This window comes from Mustela nigripes, chromosome 3 (genome assembly GCF_022355385.1).
Source record: "Mustela nigripes isolate SB6536 chromosome 3, MUSNIG.SB6536, whole genome shotgun sequence".
Taxonomy (NCBI): domain Eukaryota; kingdom Metazoa; phylum Chordata; class Mammalia; order Carnivora; family Mustelidae; genus Mustela; species Mustela nigripes.
In genome coordinates, this window is record NC_081559.1 from 41,932,571 (window position 1) to 41,954,983 (window position 22,413).

The following is a 22,413-nucleotide window of genomic DNA, read 5'->3' on the forward strand; positions in this document are numbered from 1 at the left end:
AGTGCTAGAAGTTCTGGGGTCATGGTGGGGCTGCTGATGGCCTGGTGCCCTTTAAGCCAAGGCCAGCCCTCTCTGGTCGGCAGTAGCCCTGCACAGCTAGGCTTTTTTGGGCCTTCGAGTCCTCAGTCAGTGTAAATCACTTCTGTTCTATTTCGCTCCTAAGCTCGTAGGAGAGTTGAAGGTGTGCTGCGTGCCTGGCTGGCAAAGCATGGCCACTTTGTACATTGTTTCTCAGGAGGGAGGTTGCCTCTAGCCGGGCTGGCCAAGTGTGGACCCACGTGACCTGCATGGTGCGCAGGAGGTGTGAGCAGCTCAGGCTCCATATTTATCCCCTTGCCTTGGCATTCAGCGGCATCCTGTGGATGGTGGAACATTCTAGAGCCGTGGTGTGCAGCAGTGGGGAGTCTCGGCAGCTTGCTTGGGTAAACGGCCATCTCAAGCGTTACATTTCCTTGCATACGAACTCCTGACTTCCTGGAGCATTCTTCTGGAGGAAAAGTCCTTTTGTGCAAACATCCTGTTGGCCAGTATCACTTTATCCCCACCCAGAAGCATCCAGTGCCTGCTGTCGCTTCTCTGGAAATTCTTGGACAGTCGATCCAGTGTGGTAGTGTTTGCACACACAAATGTGGCCACCCTTGCGGGTGACTTCCCAGAGTGCATGCCCTGCACAGGGTCCCACTGCAGCTCCCGACAGCTTCCCTGAAGGTGCCCTTGGAAACACGAAAGCCAGGATTTTGAAAACTTCTCAAGTGCCACATGCCAGGGACCAGGCCCTTAGGTCTTTGCATTGACTCTGGGTAGGCCCACGATCGTCTTCCTTTTCAGTAGTTCTAAGTTATTTCAAGTGTTCTGGTTCTTTTTTTTTTTTTTTTCCCCTTTTGAAGGTTTTTATTTATTTGAGAGAGGGAGAGGGCGCTCACATGAACAGGGGGAGGGACAAGCAGTCTCCCCTCTGAGCAGGGAGCCTGATGCAGGGCCCAATCCCATGATCCTGGGATCATCACCTGAGCTGAAGGCTGACACTTAGCCGACTGAACCACTGAGCCCAGCAGGCGCCCCTCTAGTGTTCTGGTTTTCAGTGAGTATCTGAGCACTGAGATCAATGGCTTGCATTTCCTTCTATGTCAGTAAAGGCCCAGTACCCTGCGGGTAGCTCTGGCTAGCTAAACCTTGGCCAACCTGCTGGCCTTCCTCATCCTGGGACGGCTGCTGCTTTTGCACAGTTATCATGGCACAGACTTGAGGGGGAGGAGGGGGGCCTTGGAGGGCTCCTTGGAGGATCCAAACCCTTCCCTTCTGACCAGTTCCCAAGTGAAGCCGCTGCTTCCCTAGGTAGTCACAGTCTGGAAACTCCCCGCCCCCAAGCATGGCTTTGAGTCCTGGAAGGAGGGGCACGATCTTGCGGGGGAGGGGGGGGCGGCCACCCAGGATCAGCTGCACTGCAGGATTTTTGTGGTCAGGGGAAGAAGTGAATCGCCCTCCTCTCTGTGTCTTTCCCTAACCACTAGAGACCTTGTAGATAAACTTCTCGGGGGTGGGGGGCTGCTGTGTGGTGTAGCAGTGTAAACGGGGGCGTCAGCCGACCTCTGCTATTACTTGCAACATGAGCAAGGTGCAACTGCTCCCTTCCAGAATTAACCTTGAATCAGTTGCCTGGATTGGTAAAGTTAACCACCTGGCAGCATTTATTAAGCAGAACACTGATAATGCCTGGGGCTGGGAGATAAAGATGCTGGTCCTGTGTTGGGACTGATACCCAGAAGGGGTGGCCCAGGTGTGCCTCTGCGGGAGTGGGGAGGCCCAGGCTGTGAGTAGGACCTACCATACCAGCCCCAGCGGGAGGCTGTGGGGAGATGGGGTATGGTGTGGTCAGGACTGGACAGGAGTTGGCTCTTTTGGAATGAAGGGTCTTGGGAGGCAGCAGGCAGCGCATGTTTGTTAAGCACTGGGACACATGCTTCATATATATAGTCACGTTTGATTGTCACATCTACCCTGTCATCACAGCCTTACTGCCAAGTGAAGCTGGCTCAGAGACTTGAGATCCCTTTCCCGAAGTCACACAGGCTTTGCATCATTCTGGCCTCAGAGCTCAGCCCCTTAGCTGCTCTGCACAGCAGGGGTGGCGGGGGCCATCCAGGGCCTGGCGTGCGGGTATGAGTGGACATTCTGTTCTGCAGGTGACAGGGAGTCTCTGAGCGGAACGATGGCCCACAGATTCCATCAGGGCGGTGGAGAGGCTGCTGTCTGCTAGCTCTGCGACTCCGGTGAGGGGTGAGGAGGGTATAAAGGGAGGAAGGAGAGTGCGCTCTTCAGGAGGTAGGAGGAGTTTAGGAGGGGGCCAGAGGGCACACAGAGGGAGGATAGGCTTTTGTTTCTGTCTGTTATTAAGTGGGAGATAATTCAGTATTTTCCGTGCTGGCTGGATGAATGTGATGGATGGCCACGGTCTGTTTGCCAGCTCTGAGCAGGAGAGGTGAGCGTGGGTGGGAGGCCCAGAGTGTGGCAGCTCTGCGGTGTGGTCCCCCCAGGTTCTCAGAGCAGGCTGCCCGGCTAGGAGAGTTGGGATGGGCTTGTGGGGGGACCAGTGCTGCCGGGAGGGCCTGCGGGGTGCTGGCGCCCAGCCTGCGCCCCCACCCCCCGTCGTGTGAGCATCTGCCTAGTGGGGCCCCGAGATGCAGACTCAACACTCCCACACTTGAGCATGGGTCCAGCGGGCTTGAGTTTGGATGGAGCCACCTTTGGGGTGGGCCTAGGTGGGGTTCTCAGAGGCATCAGGGGCCAGCAGAGCAGCGGGGGGTGAGGGCAAGGGGTGTGCCTTGGTCTTGGCTGGATAGAGTAGGGCCTACAGATTGGAAAGGACTGGACGTGTCACGCGAGCCTGCAGAGAGCAGGAGTGGACGCGCTGGAAAGAGAACAGCTGTTTGGAGGCTTGTGGCCCGGTAGGAGACATTTGGAGGCTAAGATTGTGGGTTGTCACAGACCTAGGTAATTCAAGGGCATAACCTTGGGAGGAGGCCCCAGGAGCTAGTGAAGAGAAAGACCACGTGCATTCAGGAGACAGTGTGGCCTGGCTCTCCACAGGGATGCTGTACCCCTAGGCACCTTTTTTTTTTTTTTTAATTTTTTTATTTTTTTAAGATTTTTTTTTTTATTTATTTGTTAGAGAGAGAGAGAGATACAGAGCGCAAGCACAGGCAGACAGAGTGGCAGGCTAGAGGCAGAGGGAGAAGCAGGCTCCCTGCCGAGCAAGGAGCCCGATGTGGGACTCGATCCCAGGACACTGGGATCATGACCTGAGCCGAAGGCAGCCGCTTAACCAACTGAGCCACCCAGGCGTCCCCCTAGGCACCTTTTTTGGGGTATCCGGGAGGTAGTAACAGGAAGAAAAGAGGCCCTGGGGCATGGCATCGACATCCCCATTCTGTGTATGCACTCCCTGCCAGGCCACCTGGCGATGTCTTAGCTGACGCTAGGACTTTGTAGTTTGGAGTCTTTTGGGGGTTGCCTTTGATCCACTCACACTCAGGTCAGTAGCTGGGTGAACCTCCTTTTACAGATTCGACAAGTTTTGTATTGGTAACCAGCCACATCACCATCTTCAGGAGCACTCCCAAGAGCAGAGACGATGCTGGAGCCCTACGAATTGTTTGATTGTGGCAGTGTTGTTTCTCATCCCTCCTCTTTGTCTCATGGAAGATTCTGGAGCAGGTGGTGATTTCAAGGATGTGCGCCTAGCATGGCATGCATCTTAGCCCAGGGAGGTAGCTCCAGGGCAGCCTGGGCTCTCTGGCCCCCATGCCAGCGTCTTCCTGGCACAGGACCTCCTCACCCCTGCTCCCCACAGGCCGCTTGCCAATGAGCCGTGCGTGGCAAGCAGATGAGAGGACACGGATGCTTTATTTCATCTTACAATGTCAGAACGGGTCCCCGTGACCCACTTCTCCGCTTTCTCAGGAGCTCTTATGCAAATTGTAACTAGCAAGGGGGCCGCCACCACTTCCGCCCCAAGTGGTGTGTTTGTCCTCTGCCCCCGGGAAGGCCGAGCCGGGGACATACTGGCTAATAGAGGCAGGAGGGTGGTCATGTGGCTCCCGCTGCTGACCAGGGGGAGTGTGTCTGGGCTATGAGCAGGCTTCTTAGCCATGTTGTTTTCCACATTTAGAGAGAAATACATCAAGCCTTCGGGTCTCCCAGGCACAGAGAAAAGATCTCAGCAGACAAATCCCAAATGGGACACAGAAGTGATAACTGCCCAAATAGGCTCTTCTTGAGCCTTTAATGGTGTGGCCAGAAGTTCCCAGGGCGTGATTTGCAGATGGGTTATTTTGTTTTCATGAAGTCGTGGGCTTCACGAATCCTCCTTGTTGGGGGTGGGGGTTGTCAGTACAGCTAAAGACAGATTCGGTAAACATTCTCAAGTGTCAGACAGACTGAGGACTCTGTCCTTTGACAGCTCGTGGTATTTGTCTGAACTCTGGGGGGCCGTTCAGGGGTGAGGGGTGAGGTCCGTATCAGATGGTTCCCTGTGTTTTGGTTGTAAGGTTTGTAGGAAGATGCTAGTGCTGATCATAGTATTAGGAGAATGTCTGCCAGTGGAGCCTCAGAGGAAAATGCTACTGGACAGGCCTGGTCCCGTGCACCCTCGGAGACGGGGAAGATTAGGTAATCAGTAGGAATTCCTTGGTTCTTCTCCTCACAAATTCCGGAGCTTCTCTGCAGCTGTCCAAGGGACAGCTGCACAGTTGTGTTTTACCCTTGATTAAGTCCTTCTCATTCCTCAGCTGTGTCTCCCCAGAGTGCTGAAGGCCAGAGAGGAAAGCTGGAACGTCCCCCGGGGAGCTCTGGGCTCGGCCCGTGCCCGTCACCTCAAGGGTGACCGTCACTTGCAGAGGCCGTGGTTGTGCCACAGACCACGAAGTGTGGTGTTCGCATTTGTTTCTGCAAAGTGACGCTTAACACATTTGGTTTTAATTTTATCTGAAGTCACCTTTGCCTGGCATTTAGCAAGAAAGACCACCAAGAAATGTCTGATCTTTTCTTTTGTATGGGAGTGAGAATCTATTCGCAAGGGAGTCTTACTGGCATATTTCTAAAAATCAGGACTTTTTCTCCTTGGCCTATGTAAGTGGATGTGAGTTTTCAGCTTCGTTTCATACGCTCCCTCTTGGCTCACAGTACCAGAGTGTGGGGAGGAATTTCTTCCCCGTTCCCCATGGAGTAGACGTCTTTATTTGAAAAATGGGTTGGATTAAGGTTTCTTCTCGTCCTGGCTCGTGGTAATATAAATGAGTTCTCATTTTCCGAAGATGCAGTCTGTGTGTGAATAACGCCAGCCTGACCCAGTGCAGAGGGAGCAAGGGAGGGGAGGGGACAGTGTCCTAAGGCAGCTCCAGCCCTGTGCACACGGGTGGGCAGGGGCTCATGGTGGGAGCTCCCTGGAGGGCCAGCCAGTGAGCTTCCCTGAGATCATAGAGTTCAGGTGCTCTGGGGGGACCTGGTCAGGGCCGGCCTGCCTTCTCTGCATGCTTCTTAAGACCCAAAGTCTTCAAGCACCGTGCTTAGGATGAAAACAACACAGCATTGTTTGAGATTTTAAAGACTTAACATTGGCAAAACTGAGGGTTTTTTTTCCTCTTTCCAGAATTTTAGTCATGTCTTTGATACTCACTGATTTAAACTAACTGTAATGGATGGCTTGGCTTTCACAGAATGACGACTGGTAGTGGCCTCATCTGGAACTATTGCTGTTTTTCCAATTTTGGAAGGGTTACTGGAAATGATCGCTTCTTTTTGTTATAGAGGGACCTTCTAGAGCTTTTTAGTTTTACATGTAGAGGCTAGAGAGTGTGGTTGCATCAATGAAATAATAAAATGAAAAGTTGCCAGGACACAGGAGCCACTCCTTCCTTCTTACTGTGCACCTGCCTGTCCTGGTTCTCTGCTGGTGACATTCTGCTCTGCAGGAGACCCGAGGCAACATTTGCCTGCTGTTTGGGTGGTCCTGACTTACGGAGGGACATTCTGGCACTGCTAGGGAGAGGCCCTGGGGTACTGCTCAACATCCTCCGATGAGCGGGACGGACAGTCCGCAAAGGAAAACCCAGCCCAGAGCATCTGTGGCGCTGGGGCTGCCCACCCTCCCGGGCCAAAAACCCATTTTCACCTCCTTCTTGAAGCTTTTTTTTTTTCTTTAATCTTTCCCCTAGAAATAATCATCTTCCGCCTTCTTCTTTCCCCCCTCCTTCCCCTCACATGTAACGCTTTCTGCTGGACATTGGTCATCTAGGACACTTGTCAGGCTCCTCAGCTCCCCATCACCCCATCCCTGGGCCGAGCGCTCTGGGCACAGTCAGGGTGCTCCTCACTGCTGATGCCTGCTGGAGGGTGGAAAGTGGGTGAGAAGCGGGGGCTCTTGCTGTCCTTTTGAGGCCCCCAACTGCCAGGGCCCACGTTTCTGACACGCCTCGCAGACTCCTCAGCAAGCTGAGGGCCAGGCTCTGGGCCACGGCCCCACACAGGTGTGCTTGCGCTGCTTGTTCTACTCCTCTGTCATCCAGAATCGGCAGGGGGCTGCCTGGAGAAGCCCTTTGTTGGCAGGACACTAAGCTGGGCTTGGGGCATCATGGTTCAGGGGTTGGGGGAGTGTTCTCTCATGCCTCCTCTGCCCCCCCTTCCCACAGAGGTGCCCACTCCTGGCCTCCTTATACAAAACCTCCTGATTCTCTGATCAGGGGATGCCTTTAGATGGGACATGGACTAAAAAAGCCCTTCCCTTCATGCAAAGTCTCACCAAAATTGGTTTTGATAAGTAGTTGCTGACCTTTTTCCTCTGACTCCTTCTGTCTGGGGCCTGCTGCTGTTGCCCATTGAGAAAACAGTGGGGCCTCCTTTTAAAATTGAGGAGTCTGGAGCCCAGGTGCTGCCCTACAATGTCCGTGTGTACAGACATGTAGGAATGTGAAAGGTTCTCTTGGCAGTGGGGGCATTACTGGTCCTCGAGGGAGAATATAGGTGCTTAGGTGCTCAGGGGACTTCTTTCTCTCTCTTGGGTCAGAAATGTCTTGGCCTTAGGGCCCCAGCGTACTGCTCCCTCTGTGACTCATCAAGTCTTTATCTCTTTCATGGCTCCTCTTTTAACTTTCAGCTTATAAACTGAGGGAAACGGGGTCCCTAATGAGTTCAGCCCAGGCCGGGTTGGTCACAGAGTCATCTGTGCAGAAACTGGGCATCCTGGTGGGTCTTAGATCAGATAGCATCATTCCTGTAGTGATCGGACTGGAGTCTCATGCTGAAAGGTAAATCCAGGACAATGTTGGTTTAGCACAAATGCCATTATTTTTGCTTCTATCTGTCTGTATCTTTCAGTCAACCCGCTGTCAGAAAATAGCCTTTTAAGGGCCCCATGCACTGGGGGAGGTGCTTTGTTGCCCCCCAGGAAGGTGTGCAGAACCTTGCAGGTTCAGTGGTTGGCCTGTGGTGGTGGCCCCCCCCCACATGGTTCCGCGAAGGTCCTGTAAATGTGATCACTGGCAGGCAAGTTGTGTTCCTGGGAAAGTCTCCTTGTGTAGCAGATGGCTCTGCTGACTACCAGAGATTTCCTTTCAATAGGGCTTACCAGCTCTAGTAACACTCTTGAGAAATAGTATTCTCATGGAGGATGTGTAATTTATAGATAGCTAGAAATGGCCCAGGACAGGGAAGTCGCTCAGGAGGGTGGCCAGATGATCCCATAAATCCAGAATGGGTGAGGAAAGCTAGCTGCAGGAGGCAATGGAATGGAGGGGTAGGTAGGGCTGTCCCCCACTCCTGGACCTCTCTGCAGCCCTTCCAGTCAGCACTGGAGCCCCTGCATTGCTGAGCCTTTTCCTGCCTCCCTGTTAATTTGCTTTTGATGGAGCAGTGAGATCAACCACAGACTTGCTTTTTTTTTTTTTTTTTAATAAGCCAAAATGGTGATATATTCGAAGGCACAGAAAAATTTAAGAAATGATTATCAAGAGGGGTCAGTTTCAAAAGCAGCAGAAAAAGCATAGTGCACCTGAACGTATATAGTATGACTTCTATTTTTAAAAGGCAGGTCCCGCTGTGTGAAAGGGGATTTCGATTTTGGAGTGACAAGATCTGTCTGAGCCTCTGATTCTGTGCTCTGGAAGAGCCCATGTATCCAGGGCAGCGGGGAGAGTCCTCTCCCGGTCTTTCAGCCTAAACTGTAAGGCCCAGCGTTGGAGCATTGCGATCTCGGTGTGGAAAAGATATGCGTGCTTGGGAGGGGAAAGCACTGAGGGGTAGTGAACCTCTCCGCTGTGGCTGGAAGAGTTTCCCTCATTCAACACCATCTGAGATTCCGAGGCATCTAAGGTGGATCAAATGGAATCTTCTACTCTGCAGCCTGAATCCTCCCACGGCAAAGTGCAAACCCTGGGCTGGATTCCAGACAACCCAACCGGCAGGAGTGGGAAGATGCCAGCAGTTCAAGATTCCAGCCCTTAAGGAATGCTATCTATGTTTTTTTTATACCTTTGACTCAGATAACAAGCAAGATCTATGTCTTAATCATGGCTGACTAATTTCATAGTAAACTTCATCACAATATTTGAGGGTTGCCTTTGTCTTAAAAAGTGAGAGTGGATCCCAGGCTAATTTATGAGCTCTTGGTTCTGATGCCACTCTGCATGGCGGAGTCCCTTGTCTCCACTTGAAGCCAGCTTGACCTTTCTGTCCACACAGCTGCAGGGATGAAACCATAGACCCTGCCCAGTGCTTCTGGTGCTCACCCTGTAGACAGACAGACAGGTCCTCTCACCTCCCTCCCCTTCTTTATGGTAAATCACAGGCCTTGAAAACACCATTGTTTCACAACTTTGTGAGTTCTTTGAGGCCAGAGACTCTGCCTTCTCACTGAGTGCTGTGCAGTAGGCATGCAACATAGATTTGAAGAGTAAATGAACAAATGAACCTCATTCTGAAAGCTCATTACTCTCCATTTCCCTCTCTGGAAGCTGCTGGTTCTTGGGTCTTATCCAAGTGGGCTTTTTATCCAAACTGAAGGTAAGACTGATCCATTCTGGGGTTCCCTAACATTGCACTTGAGGACACATTAGAGGCACTGCTCTTGAACCCTTGAGGGCCAGGAGTAGGTGGACACATGACCCCATGATTATGGCAGTCATATCCAGGTGCAGCCACTAGGGGTGGTCAAATGCGTTTTAAACTTTTTTTTTTTTTTAATGGACTTTATTTTTTAGAGCAGTTTTAGGTGAACGGCAGTATTGAGCAGAAGGTACAGATGGTTTCCCTATACCTCCTGCTTCTACACACGCATAGAATCCTCCATTACCGTCCACTACCCACATTCCCTCCAGAGTGGTACATTTGTTATGGTCGATAGATCGATGTTGGCATTGTTATCACCCAGAGTCCAGAATTTCCTGTAGGGTTCACGCTTGGTGTTGTACATTCTGTGTGTCTGGGCAGATGTATAAAGACACATGTCCACCATTATGGTGCCATTTAGACGGGTTCCCTGCTCTGAAAATCCTCTGCGTTAAAGTATCATCTTAAAAAGAAATGGCATCGGGGCAGCTGGGTGGCTCAGTGGGTTAAAACCTCTGCCTTCAGCCTCAGGTCATGATCTCAGGGTCCTGGGATCGAGCCCCTCATCAGGCTCTCTACTTGGTGGGGAGGCTGCTTCCCTTCCTCTCTCTGCATGCCTCTCTGCCTACTTGTGATCTCTGTCTGTTAAATAAATAAAATCTTTAAAAGAAAGAAAGAAATGGCTTCACCTAGGAAGCTTTCTGATCTGTCCCATTAAATCTGAATACTTAATTTCCCTTCAAGGTAAAAATCCAGGTAAAAAATTTCCCTTCAAGGTAACGTCCTCCTTCAGACACCTCGCCATTCATCTTTGTGTCCCCTTCTGTGCTGTGAGCATGCTATTTGCTGAAAGGAGGGGAAAAGAGGACTTGCGAACAGTCACAGAATCCCAGAATGATGCTTTCCCTCTAAACAGCTTCTCATGCGTCTTTGGCATTTCCAGGCCCAGAGAAGCCCGTATGAGCATCCATCTTGATTACACAGTTGATTCATGCTATTTATGACACTTTCTTATGGAAGCTTCTAAGCCACCAAACGGAAACCGCTATGTTCAGGACATCATCAAGAACTAACAGGTTGATGGGGCGCCTCAGTAGCTCAGTCATTAGCATCTGCCTTCCGCTCAGGTCGTGGTCCCAGGGTCCTGGGATCAAGCCCTGCATTGGGCTCCCTGCTCTGCAGGAAGCCTGCTTCTCCCTCTCCCACTTCTCCTGCTTGTGTTCCTTCTTTCACTCTCTCTCTCTCTCTCTGTCAAATAAATAAAATCTTAAAAAAGCACAGAAAAACAAAAAAAACCTAACAGGTTGATCAACTATGTGAGAATATTGTGCCACAACAGATCCTATCAAGAAACAGGATCTGGAGATCCAAGGGGTAGTGGATGGGGGAAATTTGATGGAAGACAAACTCAGTATGGCACATGGTATCTTAGCTGTTTCAGTCCTCTACTCAGAGTTTGGGTCCAATTTTCTCCACCGCCATCTTCCAGGTGTAAAATCTGAGACGGAAGTGGACAGGCTTGGACAGGCAAGTCTTCCTTCTTCCTGCTCTGAACCACTGTGTTCTCCTGTCTGTTACTATCAGGGGCCTTTTCCCACACCTAGGGATAATACTCCCCAAACAGCATTTTAGGAGTGGAACTGCCTGTCCTTTGCTGGAGGGCGGTGGTGTGAGCAGCACCGTCACAGGGAAGCTGCCATCCTCATCCCTCCCAAGCACAAGTGTAGTACTGAGTACACTTGTGAGGGGGTAACAAGTATCTGAGACACCTTGCTTTTTAAAGAAGTCATTGTTTGAGTTGCATCCTCTTCAGAGCTCCAAATAAATAGGTGAGACATGGCCCAGATTTAGTTTTGCAGGCCAAGCCTTGGATTGAAGGGTTCAGGCCAGGTGCCAGGCTGGCCCCCGGAGGCTCCGGTCCGCGCGGCGGAATCCAGCCCGGCGCTTCTGCCTGCGCGCCAGGCCGCGCTCCCGCCGCCGCGCTCCCGGGACTCGGCCGCCAGGCTGGGCGCGCGGCCCGCGGTCGCTGCACGTCGGGCCCCCGCCCGCCCCGCCCCGCCCCGGCGCGCATTTCCATTTTAAACCGCCGTCCGCCAGCCCCTCGGCCGTGGCAGGCACAGCTGCCGGTGATCCCCAGCTCAGGGAGTGGCGGAGGCTGCGGAGCTGCCGAACTGTGCAGAAAAGGCCTGAAGATGCAAGCGGGCCCCGCGCCGTAGACAATGAAGCCGCGGGCGCTGCCGCCCGCCCCAAGCTCCGCGCGCCGCGGCCGCACCTGCCGGCGAGACCATCTCCACGCCTGATCGCCCGCCGCTCCGCCCACCCGCCCGGCAGGACCATGGCTCGGCGCCCCAGGCCCGGACCCCCGCACACGGGCCGCGCCGCGCGCTGGCCGGCGGGCGCCAGCGGTGCCGTCCCCGCAGCCTGAGCATATCCCTCACGGCCAGCGGGGGGCGTGGGCCCACTGCGGGCGTGCCGGTTCTCCCGCCTCGCCCCGCGACCTCCCGACAGCGCGTCCCGGCCCGCGGCCCGCTGGATGCGGCGGGGCCCCGGTGGGCGGCGCGGTGGCTGCGGCCCCGGGCGACATGTACCTGCTGGACGGCAGCGGCGAGCCCGCGTCTCCGCCCGCAGATGCGATGCCGCGCGGGACCCCCCCCAGGAAGACCGTCTACCGTATCTCCGTGACCATGGTCAGGAAGGACCAGCTGGCCGCGCCGGTCCCCGGCGGTCCTGACCCGCGGCCGCCTCGGAGGCCCCGGCCCACACGCTCCCCGGACGGGCCCGGGAGGCTGGTGGAGGAGGCGGAGGAGGAGGCTGCGAGCGCTGAGGACCCCGAGGGCCGCCGGCCGTGCGCCTGGGACTTCCGCACTTTCCGCACCCGCAGCACCGGGCAGCTGGAGCTCGGGCGTCTCCGGCCTTGCGCACGCGGCCTCGAGCCCGCGGACCTGTCCGGTGGCCCCCCAGCCATGGATGAGGGGCCCGGCTTGCCCACGCCCGGCAGCCCCGATGTGGAGGGGTTTCGGGCCGCGCCCCTACGGCGGAGCCTCAGCTTCAGGCACTGGAGCTGTCCCGAGGCGTCGCAGAGTCGAGCCCTGGGCCGAGGGAGGCGCCACAGCAGCTCTGGGAGTCTGGCCTGGGCACCGGGTGGCGAGGCCACGGCCGACCCGTTGACAGCGGTGGAGCCTGCGGCCCCCGCGCAGCCCGCCTCGGAAAAGCGCAACACCCTGGACGTGGGCGAGGTGCTTAGCAAGAACGACGCGCTCTCGGACCTTGAGCGCTGGGAGCGCAGTAAGAGCAAGAACCGCACGCTGGACAACAGCGACCTGCAGCGGCTGGAGCGTGCGCGGGCGGCGGCCGCGAGCTCCGGCGCCGCTTCCGAGCACCGGCTGCTGCGCTTCTTCAGCGGCATCTTCGCGCGCAGGGATGGCGCGCCTGGCAGCGGGCCCTCTCCCCGGAGCGGCTCCTCGCGACCCCGCGGCTACTTCAGCAGCCTGCGGCGGGCCCCAGCCGAGGCGCACTCGTCCAGCGCTGAGAGCATTGACGGGTCCCCGCGCAGAGGTGGGCAGCGCGTCGAGGGAGGTGAGGGCAGTGTTGGGAACTGGCCTGGTTCCGCAGTGGCTGCTTAGCAGAGTCCCTTGGGACTTGGAAGTAGCCAAGGGACCTGCCTTCATGGGCCACCAGTCGGCAGGTGGCCACGCCAGATGTGAACTTGCTACTGCAGTCCGGAGGTTCTTGGCTGCCCTGCCTCCAGCTGTGTCTGGTGGTGCCCTTCGGAGTCTGTCTCCTCAGCCACCGAGAGCCTGTCTGGGGACAGATCACCTTGCCATGCTGCATGTTTCTCCTTGTGCGGAGCAGGGAGACTGGGGAACCTGTGGGCTGCCGCACAGGTGGTGCTGCCTGGCCAGGAGCAGCAGCGTTTGTTTTGGTTAATCTCCACCCCCCGCCCTATGCCTGGTCTTCCTGTGGGCGCTGCCATCTGCCATTGCTGTGGTGTGGCCTCCCTGACTTGGCAACTCTCACCTATTGCGTTCCTGCTAAGGATGCTTCATCCCAGTGGGCAGGAAGGCGGGCCTCTCCCCACAGCTTTTGGAATTTTAGCGGGAGAGCAAGTCTGGGTCAGGATTCTGTTTGCTAATGATGTATTGTACCATACCGGTAGGAAAATAACCCCCCACCCCCCTCAGACAGCCAGTTCAGAAACTTTACTTCCCTGTTGCCTTGTAACCTCCCTATAGGGGCCTCACAGGGAAGGTTTTGGAGGCAGATGTGACAGTATTGTCTTGCAAGAATTAGGTAATCTGCTGGTGTTTGGAGATTAGGCTCCTCCAGAAGTTAGAAAATCTAGATCCCCATGTGGGGTCATCACCCTAAAGGGAAGAGAGCGGGGTGAGTGGAGGGGCTGGATTGTTACACTGTGCTTGCATTGGAGGTGGAGGGGGATGGCTAAAGATACTGTCCCCGTGTACTTCACCACCAAGAAATCATTAGTAACATCCTTGGTGCTGATTCCCAAACACTGCTGCTGGTGGAGATGAAGGGAGTTGAGGCTCTGCAGTGTGGATTTTTAATTGGAGAGTGTCAGCTGGTAACTCAACCCCCTTGGAGAGAATAGTCCTCCCTAGTGGACTTCACAGGTCAGCTGACTGCCTGGGGTAAGTGTGCAAACAGCCAGCGCAAAGACATCCCTGACCTTGCTCAAGTATCTTCAAGGGAAACTGAAGATCAGTGATGTCATGTTGTAAGATGCTTCTGATGACCCTAAAAATGCAATAGAGAATAGTTGAAATTAAGCACTTGCATATGCAGTAGAGTAAATCTGAATTTTCTTTTTATAGGTGAGGTTGTAACATAAAGTTATCTGTTGCCAGGCTTGTGTTAGTTGAACTTGCTGTGCACATCCTATGGCTAACCTGCCCTGGAATATTCTAGAAGGGACTGTGTTTGACTCTGGCCACTATCCCATCCCTTCCTGCGAGCTCTTCAGATTCTAAAAAATGGTGTGAGCTATTTTGTTTAAGTTGGTTGCTCTGAAGTTGCTCTTGCCCTTACTTGCATTCAGTGGAGGTTCAAATCTGTAGGGTCAAGTTCTACCTGTAATAGCAGGCTTGCATCTTTGTTCTCCTGGGCTTGCTGAAAATAGTAATTAGCTGCCTGGGTTCCAGACAAGTACCCATGGTTGGTGGGGAGGGGAGTAGAAATGAACACTCCATTTAGAATGAATGCATTTCCTTGTGGTGTCTATTGATTCCAGTTAAAAGTATTGGGGTTTGGGTCTTGGTGATCCGGTCAGAGAGATCAATGCCTTTGGAAAGAAGAGGTGTAAAGTGTGTTGGAATTTTTCCCTGTAGGGCAGTATAAGATTAAAACAGTAACAATTACAGTAACGCTTGGTTTGTTTGTTTCTCATGGCCAACCCTTCTCAGGGTGGAATTACTTTGGGCTGAGACATCAGCCAGCACCGTGGGCTGTATGGAAGAGCAGACTGTGAATGAGCTAGGTCACAGCACGCATAGTCCCAAACCCAGGTTCTCACTTGACTCTGAAGTTAGAGGTAATCACAGAAAAAAGCCACAGTTCTCACCTGCCTTCGGCTAAAAGGCCTGGAGCAGTGTCTGTGTTCTTGAGGTTTGGTTTGGTAAGGTCAGTGGATCTTATGGTAAAGGTGCAGCCCCTTTATTATGCCGTTCTACTTTATACATATTTGCTGCTTCTGATGTAAATGAGGTTTTGAATTTAGGGTAAAATGCTCTGAGGTAACATTCCGATGCAGTGGAACCCTGGCTCCATTTTCCTGGAAGTGTCTGATGACAGGTGCACAGAGCCTTGCTGAAACCCTGGGGCCAGGGAGGTCGGTAAGACTTAGAACATTTGGATTTTAGGAAGGTCAAATGCCGTGTGTTACAGAACACCGCGTGTAGCGTGTATAGAGAAGGCGTACTGCATTCAGACACTAACAATGGCCCAAGAGCTGGAGACACTCCCATTCGGTGTGATAAATATGTTTACCATTAGAGTCTGCTAAGCTTTTGTGAGTAAAGCTTCCATCTTTAGCCCTTTTTGGATTTCAGGACTACGGATAAATGAACCTGGAACTGAAATGTAGTACACATCATGAGCATCATCTCTAGCTTTCTTTAAATCTTGGGCCACAGTGTATTAAAATTTGAAGCCCTTTCAAGTATGAAGGAAATTAGAGGACCTTTGTCATCAGGGCACGTTTTCCTTTTGTTAGACTCAGCTATTAGGTTGTCATTTGGCTCTGGGAAAATAACTTTAAAAGACAAAGTAACTCTTAGGTTCCTTAAGTTAACTTAGAAATCTTCTTCCTCTTAGACAAGGCACCTAGGCTAGTGGCAGGGAAGGCAGATGGTTGGTCTTCTGAAACACACACACAGGCTCACACATCCCGTGCCTATGGTTTTCTTGTATTCTTAAGGCATTAGGATGAAAGGATTGGAGCACCTACTTTTGTAGGATGGTTCTCTTGTACTTTGTAATCCCTATTGTGGCTTTTCTCTTCCTGTGACTGTTGCACACCTGCCTCCCAGAGACCCATGGCTGATTCTTCTCTCTTAGGTTCATAACCATCAGGAACCCCGAGAAGGTTTCAGAGTGACCCTGTGTGAGATTAAGGGAAGTTTCCTATACCTGCCAGCCCCATACCAGGGCAGAGTCTGTTGACATAAGTATAATTTAATGCAAAAAAAGATCGAATAATAAGTGATGAATTGCACTGTAGGGTGTCCCTTCCTGGCGCATGCTCTTTTTGCGTCTTGCCCCCTGCTGCTGGCCCTCTGCTGCTGGCTGGTCCTCCCTGCAAGCAGCTGCAGGCAGTGCCCGCGCTGGGCTGGGCTGCCAGTGTCTTTGGGGTGTTCTGTTGCTGTCCACGAGGATTGATGACCGCAATAAAGTGATCACGGACAGCCCTGGCTGAGGTTAGCTTTTCAGATTAGTAATTTACAACTGATTTCTGACAGCATTGTTTTTATGAGTGGCTTTGTTCTTTAATTCCTGATTCCCTTGATGTGTATCACTCAATTTGTGCAGCTTGATAGACTGTTTTATAGTTAAAAAACAAAACAAAACAAAACAAGCCTTCAGTGGAGAAAGAGAGGAAACAGTAATTAAATGAAATAAAACTGAAAATTTTTTCACTTGATTTGTTGCTGAAAAGGACATACATGGTTTTAAAGGAGCAGTATAATTCAGTTGCTCGTTTGAAACATTTTAAACTAATTATGTACTCCGTATTTGGGAAATCACCTGCTTTTTAGAAATGAATCAAGATAGTGGTTTAGGAGAACCTTCACTGTTTTTGTTATAAGGTCGAATTGCTTTCCTGGAGAACAAGCAATCCACTTGGCATCCAGGCAGAGCTGCCCCCATGAAGGTCAGCTGGGGACGCTCTAGGCAACTGCTGAAGGCTTGGACTGTGTCTTGCTATGTTGATGTTCTCAATGTGGAGACCCCAGTGTCAGCAGACTCACCTGTTAGCACCTTCCTTTATGTCAGCCGGGACCCTGAATATCATGCTATCACAGGCATGTTCTCAAGTATGTCTGTCTGCCAAAGAGGCCTCAACAGTTTAAGCCTAGTCTGGCCCATTGCAGCAAAATCTGGTCAGTTATACAGTTAACAAATACCTTTGTTTGGAAACGAAACTCAACTATAAAGCACTGATAATATTTAACCCTTTTTTAAGTTTGTTTTCCTGTTCATGGACAGATATTTATGGAGTTTCTGTGGTGTGTTCTGAGCAGGAGCAGGGAGCTAGAGCTAAGTCAGGTATCATGCCTGTCTTTGGAGGCCCCATAGTCTTTTGGAGGATGGGAAAGTTCCAAGGAATCACTGTTTAGGGGGAAGGTACGACTATATTTCTCTCTACAACATACCTCCCTTAGAGCACTGCTAATCCCAATATGTAACAATAACCTCGTCTACATACTTGCCACTTCTCCCTCCTGGGCATGAAGCCTGTATTAGTCCTCTTCTTAGTACAGAGTTCAGAGTGCTGTTCTTGGCTCTTGGACTTTTAATAAATGTTTGTGGGAGGAATTAATGAGAGGACTGGGGACACAAAAAAGGGAGCAGATGTCCTTGAGCAGGAGAAGGAATTAATGAAGACCTCACAGAGGGATAAAATGATTCGGGTGTTGCAGGGTCACTAAGAGTTTGGCAACTGGAGAAGAGAAGATTTCAGCAAGCTGGTTGGGATTTCTGTAGTTAACATCTAAGAAGTCATTCCTTCCTCTAATCTGTATGATTAGCACCAGCCTCAAGCATAAGAAAAAGGATGTTACAGCTTCCACAATGAGTTGGTTTATTTTGTTTTATTTTTAGCATAAGTTGTTTGTTTTTGATAGGAAATCTCCTTTAGGCTGTTATTTTTCTCTGTAATGATTTGAAAATCATTAATTTAAAATGACATCACAATGAGTAAAATAATGAAAAGTAAAGGTTTTATTTATTAAGGACAGCGATTGAGACAAAGTACATCCAGCTGGGGTCTCTCCCCAGGTGACGAACAGAATTGGGATTAAGGTCAACAGATTAGCAAAAAGAAGGGAGATTATTGTCTTTGCATCATTTTGAGAGAAGGACCATCTGCCCGCCATCGTTTTGCTCTGGGTTTTGTTCAGCTCAAATCCCAGTCGGCTGTGCTTGTTTGTAGGTGATGGCTTGAAATTCTGTTTCTCTTTAGGTTTTTCAGTTGATGGAGGCATTCACGCCAGTTTTCTTTTCTCCCATTAAGTAGGAATTAACGTAGAGGCCTCTACAATTAAACATATTTTAGTCCCCATTCATTTGGTTGGTTTTCTCATAATCTCTTGTTAACTAACGTTTTGGTAGTTGGCTTTCCGTCCTAACATCATCGGTGGATCTATAGGCTCAGAGCTTATGGAGAAATCAGCTTTCCTGGGTTGGAAGGTGGATTCATGTTCACTCATTCCGAATGGGGCCGCCCCAGTGGGAGGCTTGTGAAGGGATCCTTTGGCTTGTCCTTGTCTAACAAATGCAGATAATTTTGAGAGGTGCATTTCAATTGGCAGGAGTGAAAGGGAAAGTGAGGGTCACTTTCCTACACAGTCCCTTGTTGGTGATCATACTGAACGCAAAATCTATTTCTGGTGTGATAGCAGGTCCAAGACTTCGCATGACCCAGTGAGCCAGGCGTCTCTGGGGGCCTGTTCCCCTTGTTCAGTAGGTTGTCTTTGAGTGGGACCCATGGGACACACATTCATTGAGTGGATGCTCACTTGTTTGAGCTGGTTGGTAGTCAAAGGGAGTCTTGTGCTCCCTCTGTGCCTGTCATTGGCCGGGCTGCTTTCCGAGATCCTGCTGACCCACTCCAGAGAGAGAAGTCCCTGGACAATGCCGCCAGCCTTTCTGGGGCAGCTCACATTCTCTCCAGTTCCTACCCCATATCAGAATCCCTCAGACGCCGCTTCTTCCTTGGATGGGGGTGGGGAACAGCGGCATTTATCCACTTTGTACCTTCCTGCTCACTTAGCTTAGCAAGGGCTTTAAAACAACCAGAGACCTGTGAATTATGTGAAACAGGATTCTGGACTTAGGGATGCTTACCTGTGACTTGCTTTCCTGCCGCTTACGTCCCACTACCTTTAAGATGGGCACAGTTCCTGCTGTGTGGGAGACCTGGAGCGAGGCTGCTTCCGTCTCCTTCCGCACCATGCAGCAAGCTCCTTGATGGCTCCCTGGGACTTGGGGCTTGTTCTTCTGATTCGTTTAGTTCCCAAACTAGAATCCCCACCTTCGGAGAGACTGATCTCTCTTGCATTCAAGAGCAGCTGCTGAATCTGCTTTCTTGATCTGATTCATGGAAGATTCTGGAAGCCGAGTTCATTAAAGACACTGGAAATTTTTAGTTTGAAAGAGAAGCTCAGGAGCCTGGAGACTTGTCTGCCAGTATTTGAGAAGCAGACATAAGAAGGGCCCAGCAGTTAGCACCGATGAGGGAAACTCCTAGGGAAAGGGATTTCGCCTCAAAAGTAGGCAGTCACTTCTCAGAAGCCCTCACACCGTGGAACAGGCTGCCTTCTTATGTGCAAAGTTCCTGTGACTGGAGGTGTCCAAGCCCAGGTGAGTCTGGGAATGTTGGAAGGGGTGCTTTGTTTGTTGTCTGGGGGCTTAGAGTGGATGGTCCTAAAAGCCTCCGCCCAGTTTTAAGGTCAGGAGTTCCCTTCAGGCTGTAGGATTTTGATGATTTTGTATCTGGTGTTCTCTCAGAAAGTGGTTCCTCCCAAACTCCAAGGGAGATTTGTCTGTATTTTCTTGGTCCTCTTGCCCGGCCCTCACCTGGCCCCCAGTGTGGCTCCCACTTTGTTCTGCTGGTTTATCTGGGTTGGGGTAAGAGTTCTGCCTGCCAGCCAGAAGTAGTCTGCTTCCCCCACCTCCTCTGTCTCCCCACCCGTTGCCCCCCTCCAAGTTCCCCTCTAGTTAGTGCTTCCCAAGCTCGTGTTGGGCCTATAGAGCCCCCGAGGTACGGATGCCATTGGCACCAGGGCGGTGGGGGATGTCCGAGTGTGACATCGTGGTGTTTCCTTCTTGCTCGCTTCCTCCTGGTGCTCCGACTCGGGGTGTGAGTGATGCCATGACGCTGGCGGGAAGGAATGTTCTGCGCATGGTGGGAGATACTAAGGTGCTGTGTGGGGACAGCAGCGTGAGTTGGTGGGCGAGGTTTCATTTTGGCTGCAGCACTCAGGCTCACGCCGAGCCCCGACGTGTCACGTGACGGCCTGAGCTCTGTCTCCCTCATGCACGTGAGGGGTTCGCTCCCCACCTGGCTGGTTCTCAGGAAGGCCGGAGGGGAGTGAGGACACCCCCTGAGCCGTGCAGCTCAGCCGTGTCAGCTTTGCTTTACAGTCGCTGCCTCTGAGAGCTTTTGCAGAAGCTCCAGGGATAGAAAATAACCAAGTAGCGGCTGTGCTTGGATTTATGTGGGCTGGGAGGTGTGCCTCTGCCCTGGTGGGACAGGTGGCCTCCCCGCACTAGCGCGAGTGTAAGTCCCCCTTGCAGTTTGTTTTCAGTAAGTGACCCTGTATTTCTCATGATCTGCAGTTTTAACTGCTGCTTTTTAAGTTACTGACCATCAGACCCTCAAACCCTAATCCGGGAGAGCAGTCCTCGTTTGTCTTGGGCGTCATCTCCTGCCTCCCCTTCCTTATTCATGTCACTAGAAGGTTCACTGTTCTTCGCAACATATGGGTTCATGGAGTTCCTGATCCAAGCCGAGGACGTGCTGATTCTAGAAAGCTGTCCCTAGCAGTGCCTTCCCTTACTGTGCTCCCTGGAGCGCGTCGGCTGCGGCCCCTTCCTTCCCTGAAGGAAGAAGCCGCCATCCATGTCAGTGGCTGATCATGCTCTTGGCAGTGACTAGCCTTCAGAGTAGTAAGCACTGGTAGGAGGTGTTACCAGGCGTGTTGAGTGGAGTAGTTTGTAATAAAGATCATCTGGAGCATTCTACTTACCTAATAGTATTTAGGTTTTCCAGTCTCATGACCCAGGTGGTGTCACTGGACCCACGTTGCTCCCAAGCCAGCATTCTGACTCTGTGGACAGAACTTCCTGGGCTTAGCATGGGGTGAGATGCTGATAAACCCATTGTAAGTTGAAAACGACAGAAGTCGAAAATGCCTTTGACAGACCTAACTTACTGGGCATCATAGCTCAGCCCTGCCCACCTCCAGCATGCTCAGGACAGGCCTGTGAGGCCACAGCTGGGCAGACCCATTGGACACAAAGCCTGTTGTGTGATGAAGTGCTGTTGGATGCAGTGCGGTGAGCACTGTGCTGCGCGTGACAGACACTGGGTCTGCGGACACAGAGCTCTTGTGAGTGGGTTGGCTGTTGACCCCGTGATCGCTCGCTGCCTGGGAGCCACAGCTGGCCTGCCCCCGAGAGGGGATTGGGCCGCACGTCACTAGCAAGCACGGTCTCTGCTGACCACACGGGTTTCCGCAGCCCCGTGCCTTGGGGACTGTCCGTTCGGTGCACTGAGCTTGACTGTTGACTATGATGTAAAACGCCCATCACTTGTGCCCGCAAGAAACCCTAGCGAGAGGTCCTTGGGGTTGAACAGGAACAGAACAGGGAGCAGAAGCCGTGGCTGCTCCCTCACCCTTCAGGACTGAAGAGAGATCAAGAGATACATGCATAAGATGGAGAACATGTTCACCGTCAGTGGACAGGGGCTCAAATGTTAGGAAACTGGGCAGCTTTGGTGGGGCTGTGAGGGAGGAGTTCAGGCTGAGCCCGGGGGTGATGGGCTGGCATGGGGGTCCGAGCCTGAGTGCCAGTGTGTGGAGGGTCAGGGGTCTGGGAGCCGCTCTGGAAGCTGTAGCTCTGGAGGGGTCCTGGAGCCTATTCACCTCATGATGTGTGATGGCTGCTCCCAGGCATGTCTCTGGCCCTTCACAGGCTGGGGCAAAGGGACCCAGGTGGCCTCATCCAGTCCTCAGGCACTGAGGACAAAGTCTGGCCTCCCCCGGGCCTTGTCTTTGTGTGGCAACAGGTGACGTCCGTTTAGACTGGTTCTGGTGCCCAGTGTGTCTTCTGGTAGCACTCTGTCCCTTGTCCTCCCTCATTGGGAGCATTTGTTCTGATAGTTCTTCTACAGAGTGTCCCCTTCAGGCCTTGCTGAGAAAGGTGGGCAAGTGGGAAGAGAGGCTGCGGAGCCCCAGAGTCTTTGCTAAGAGCCCTTCTCCATCACCTTCTGCGTCAGGCTCCAGAGGTACCACCTGTCTACCACCTGCCAGGCTGACCTGGGGCCATGGCACCAGGAAAGGTGACCAGCTCCCTTGACTGCGGTCTGGGACTCGGTGGCCACACACTCACCTTCTCCTCACAGCTGTGCGGTCCGCTGCCTGGGTGAGTCCGTGCTCCTTTCACACTCACTCTGGCCATCTGGGTTTTGCTGCAGGTGGAGAGCATGCACTGGTAGGACCTGGTTCCAATCCCGTGCTGTGGTCCCCAGCTTGTTTCTGCCCCACTGCAGCTGACGGCCTTGCCCACCCACTTCTGACACAGCCAGGCACATGCACATACAGACATGGAGAGCCACTCAGGAGGGCGTTTGTCTTTTCGTAGACCTGTTCAAGTTTGAAGGCTTTGCCTATCCATTCTTAAACTAAGATCTCGCGTTTATGGCACAGGAGTGAATGTCAGGGGGCGCCGGGGTGGCCCAGTGGGTGAGCGTCCAACTCTGGATGCCAGCTCAGGTCATGATCTTAGGGTCATGAGATCAAGCCCCATGTTGGCCTTGGTGCTCAGCATGGAGTCTGCTTGAGATTCTCTCTG

The 22,413-nt window shown here is 52.4% G+C and overlaps 1 protein-coding gene across 5 annotated transcripts in view; it reads left to right on the forward strand.

The window, feature by feature from the left end:
- Positions 1-22,413, forward strand: part of AGAP1 (ArfGAP with GTPase domain, ankyrin repeat and PH domain 1) — a 506,008-nt gene that overhangs the window by 128,853 nt on the left and 354,742 nt on the right. For 2 of the 5 annotated variants that reach the window (XM_059393774.1, XM_059393775.1), the window contains exon 1: positions 11,144-12,675. The exons of 1 other annotated variant lie outside the window; for it this stretch is intronic. In XM_059393774.1, the coding sequence (XP_059249757.1) occupies positions 11,682-12,675 (994 nt within the window). In that variant the 5' untranslated portion in view covers positions 11,144-11,681. Of the gene's footprint in view, positions 1-11,142; positions 12,676-22,413 lie in introns of those variants that run through there. 2 more of the 5 variants (XM_059393772.1, XM_059393773.1) reach the window with 2 other exon arrangements.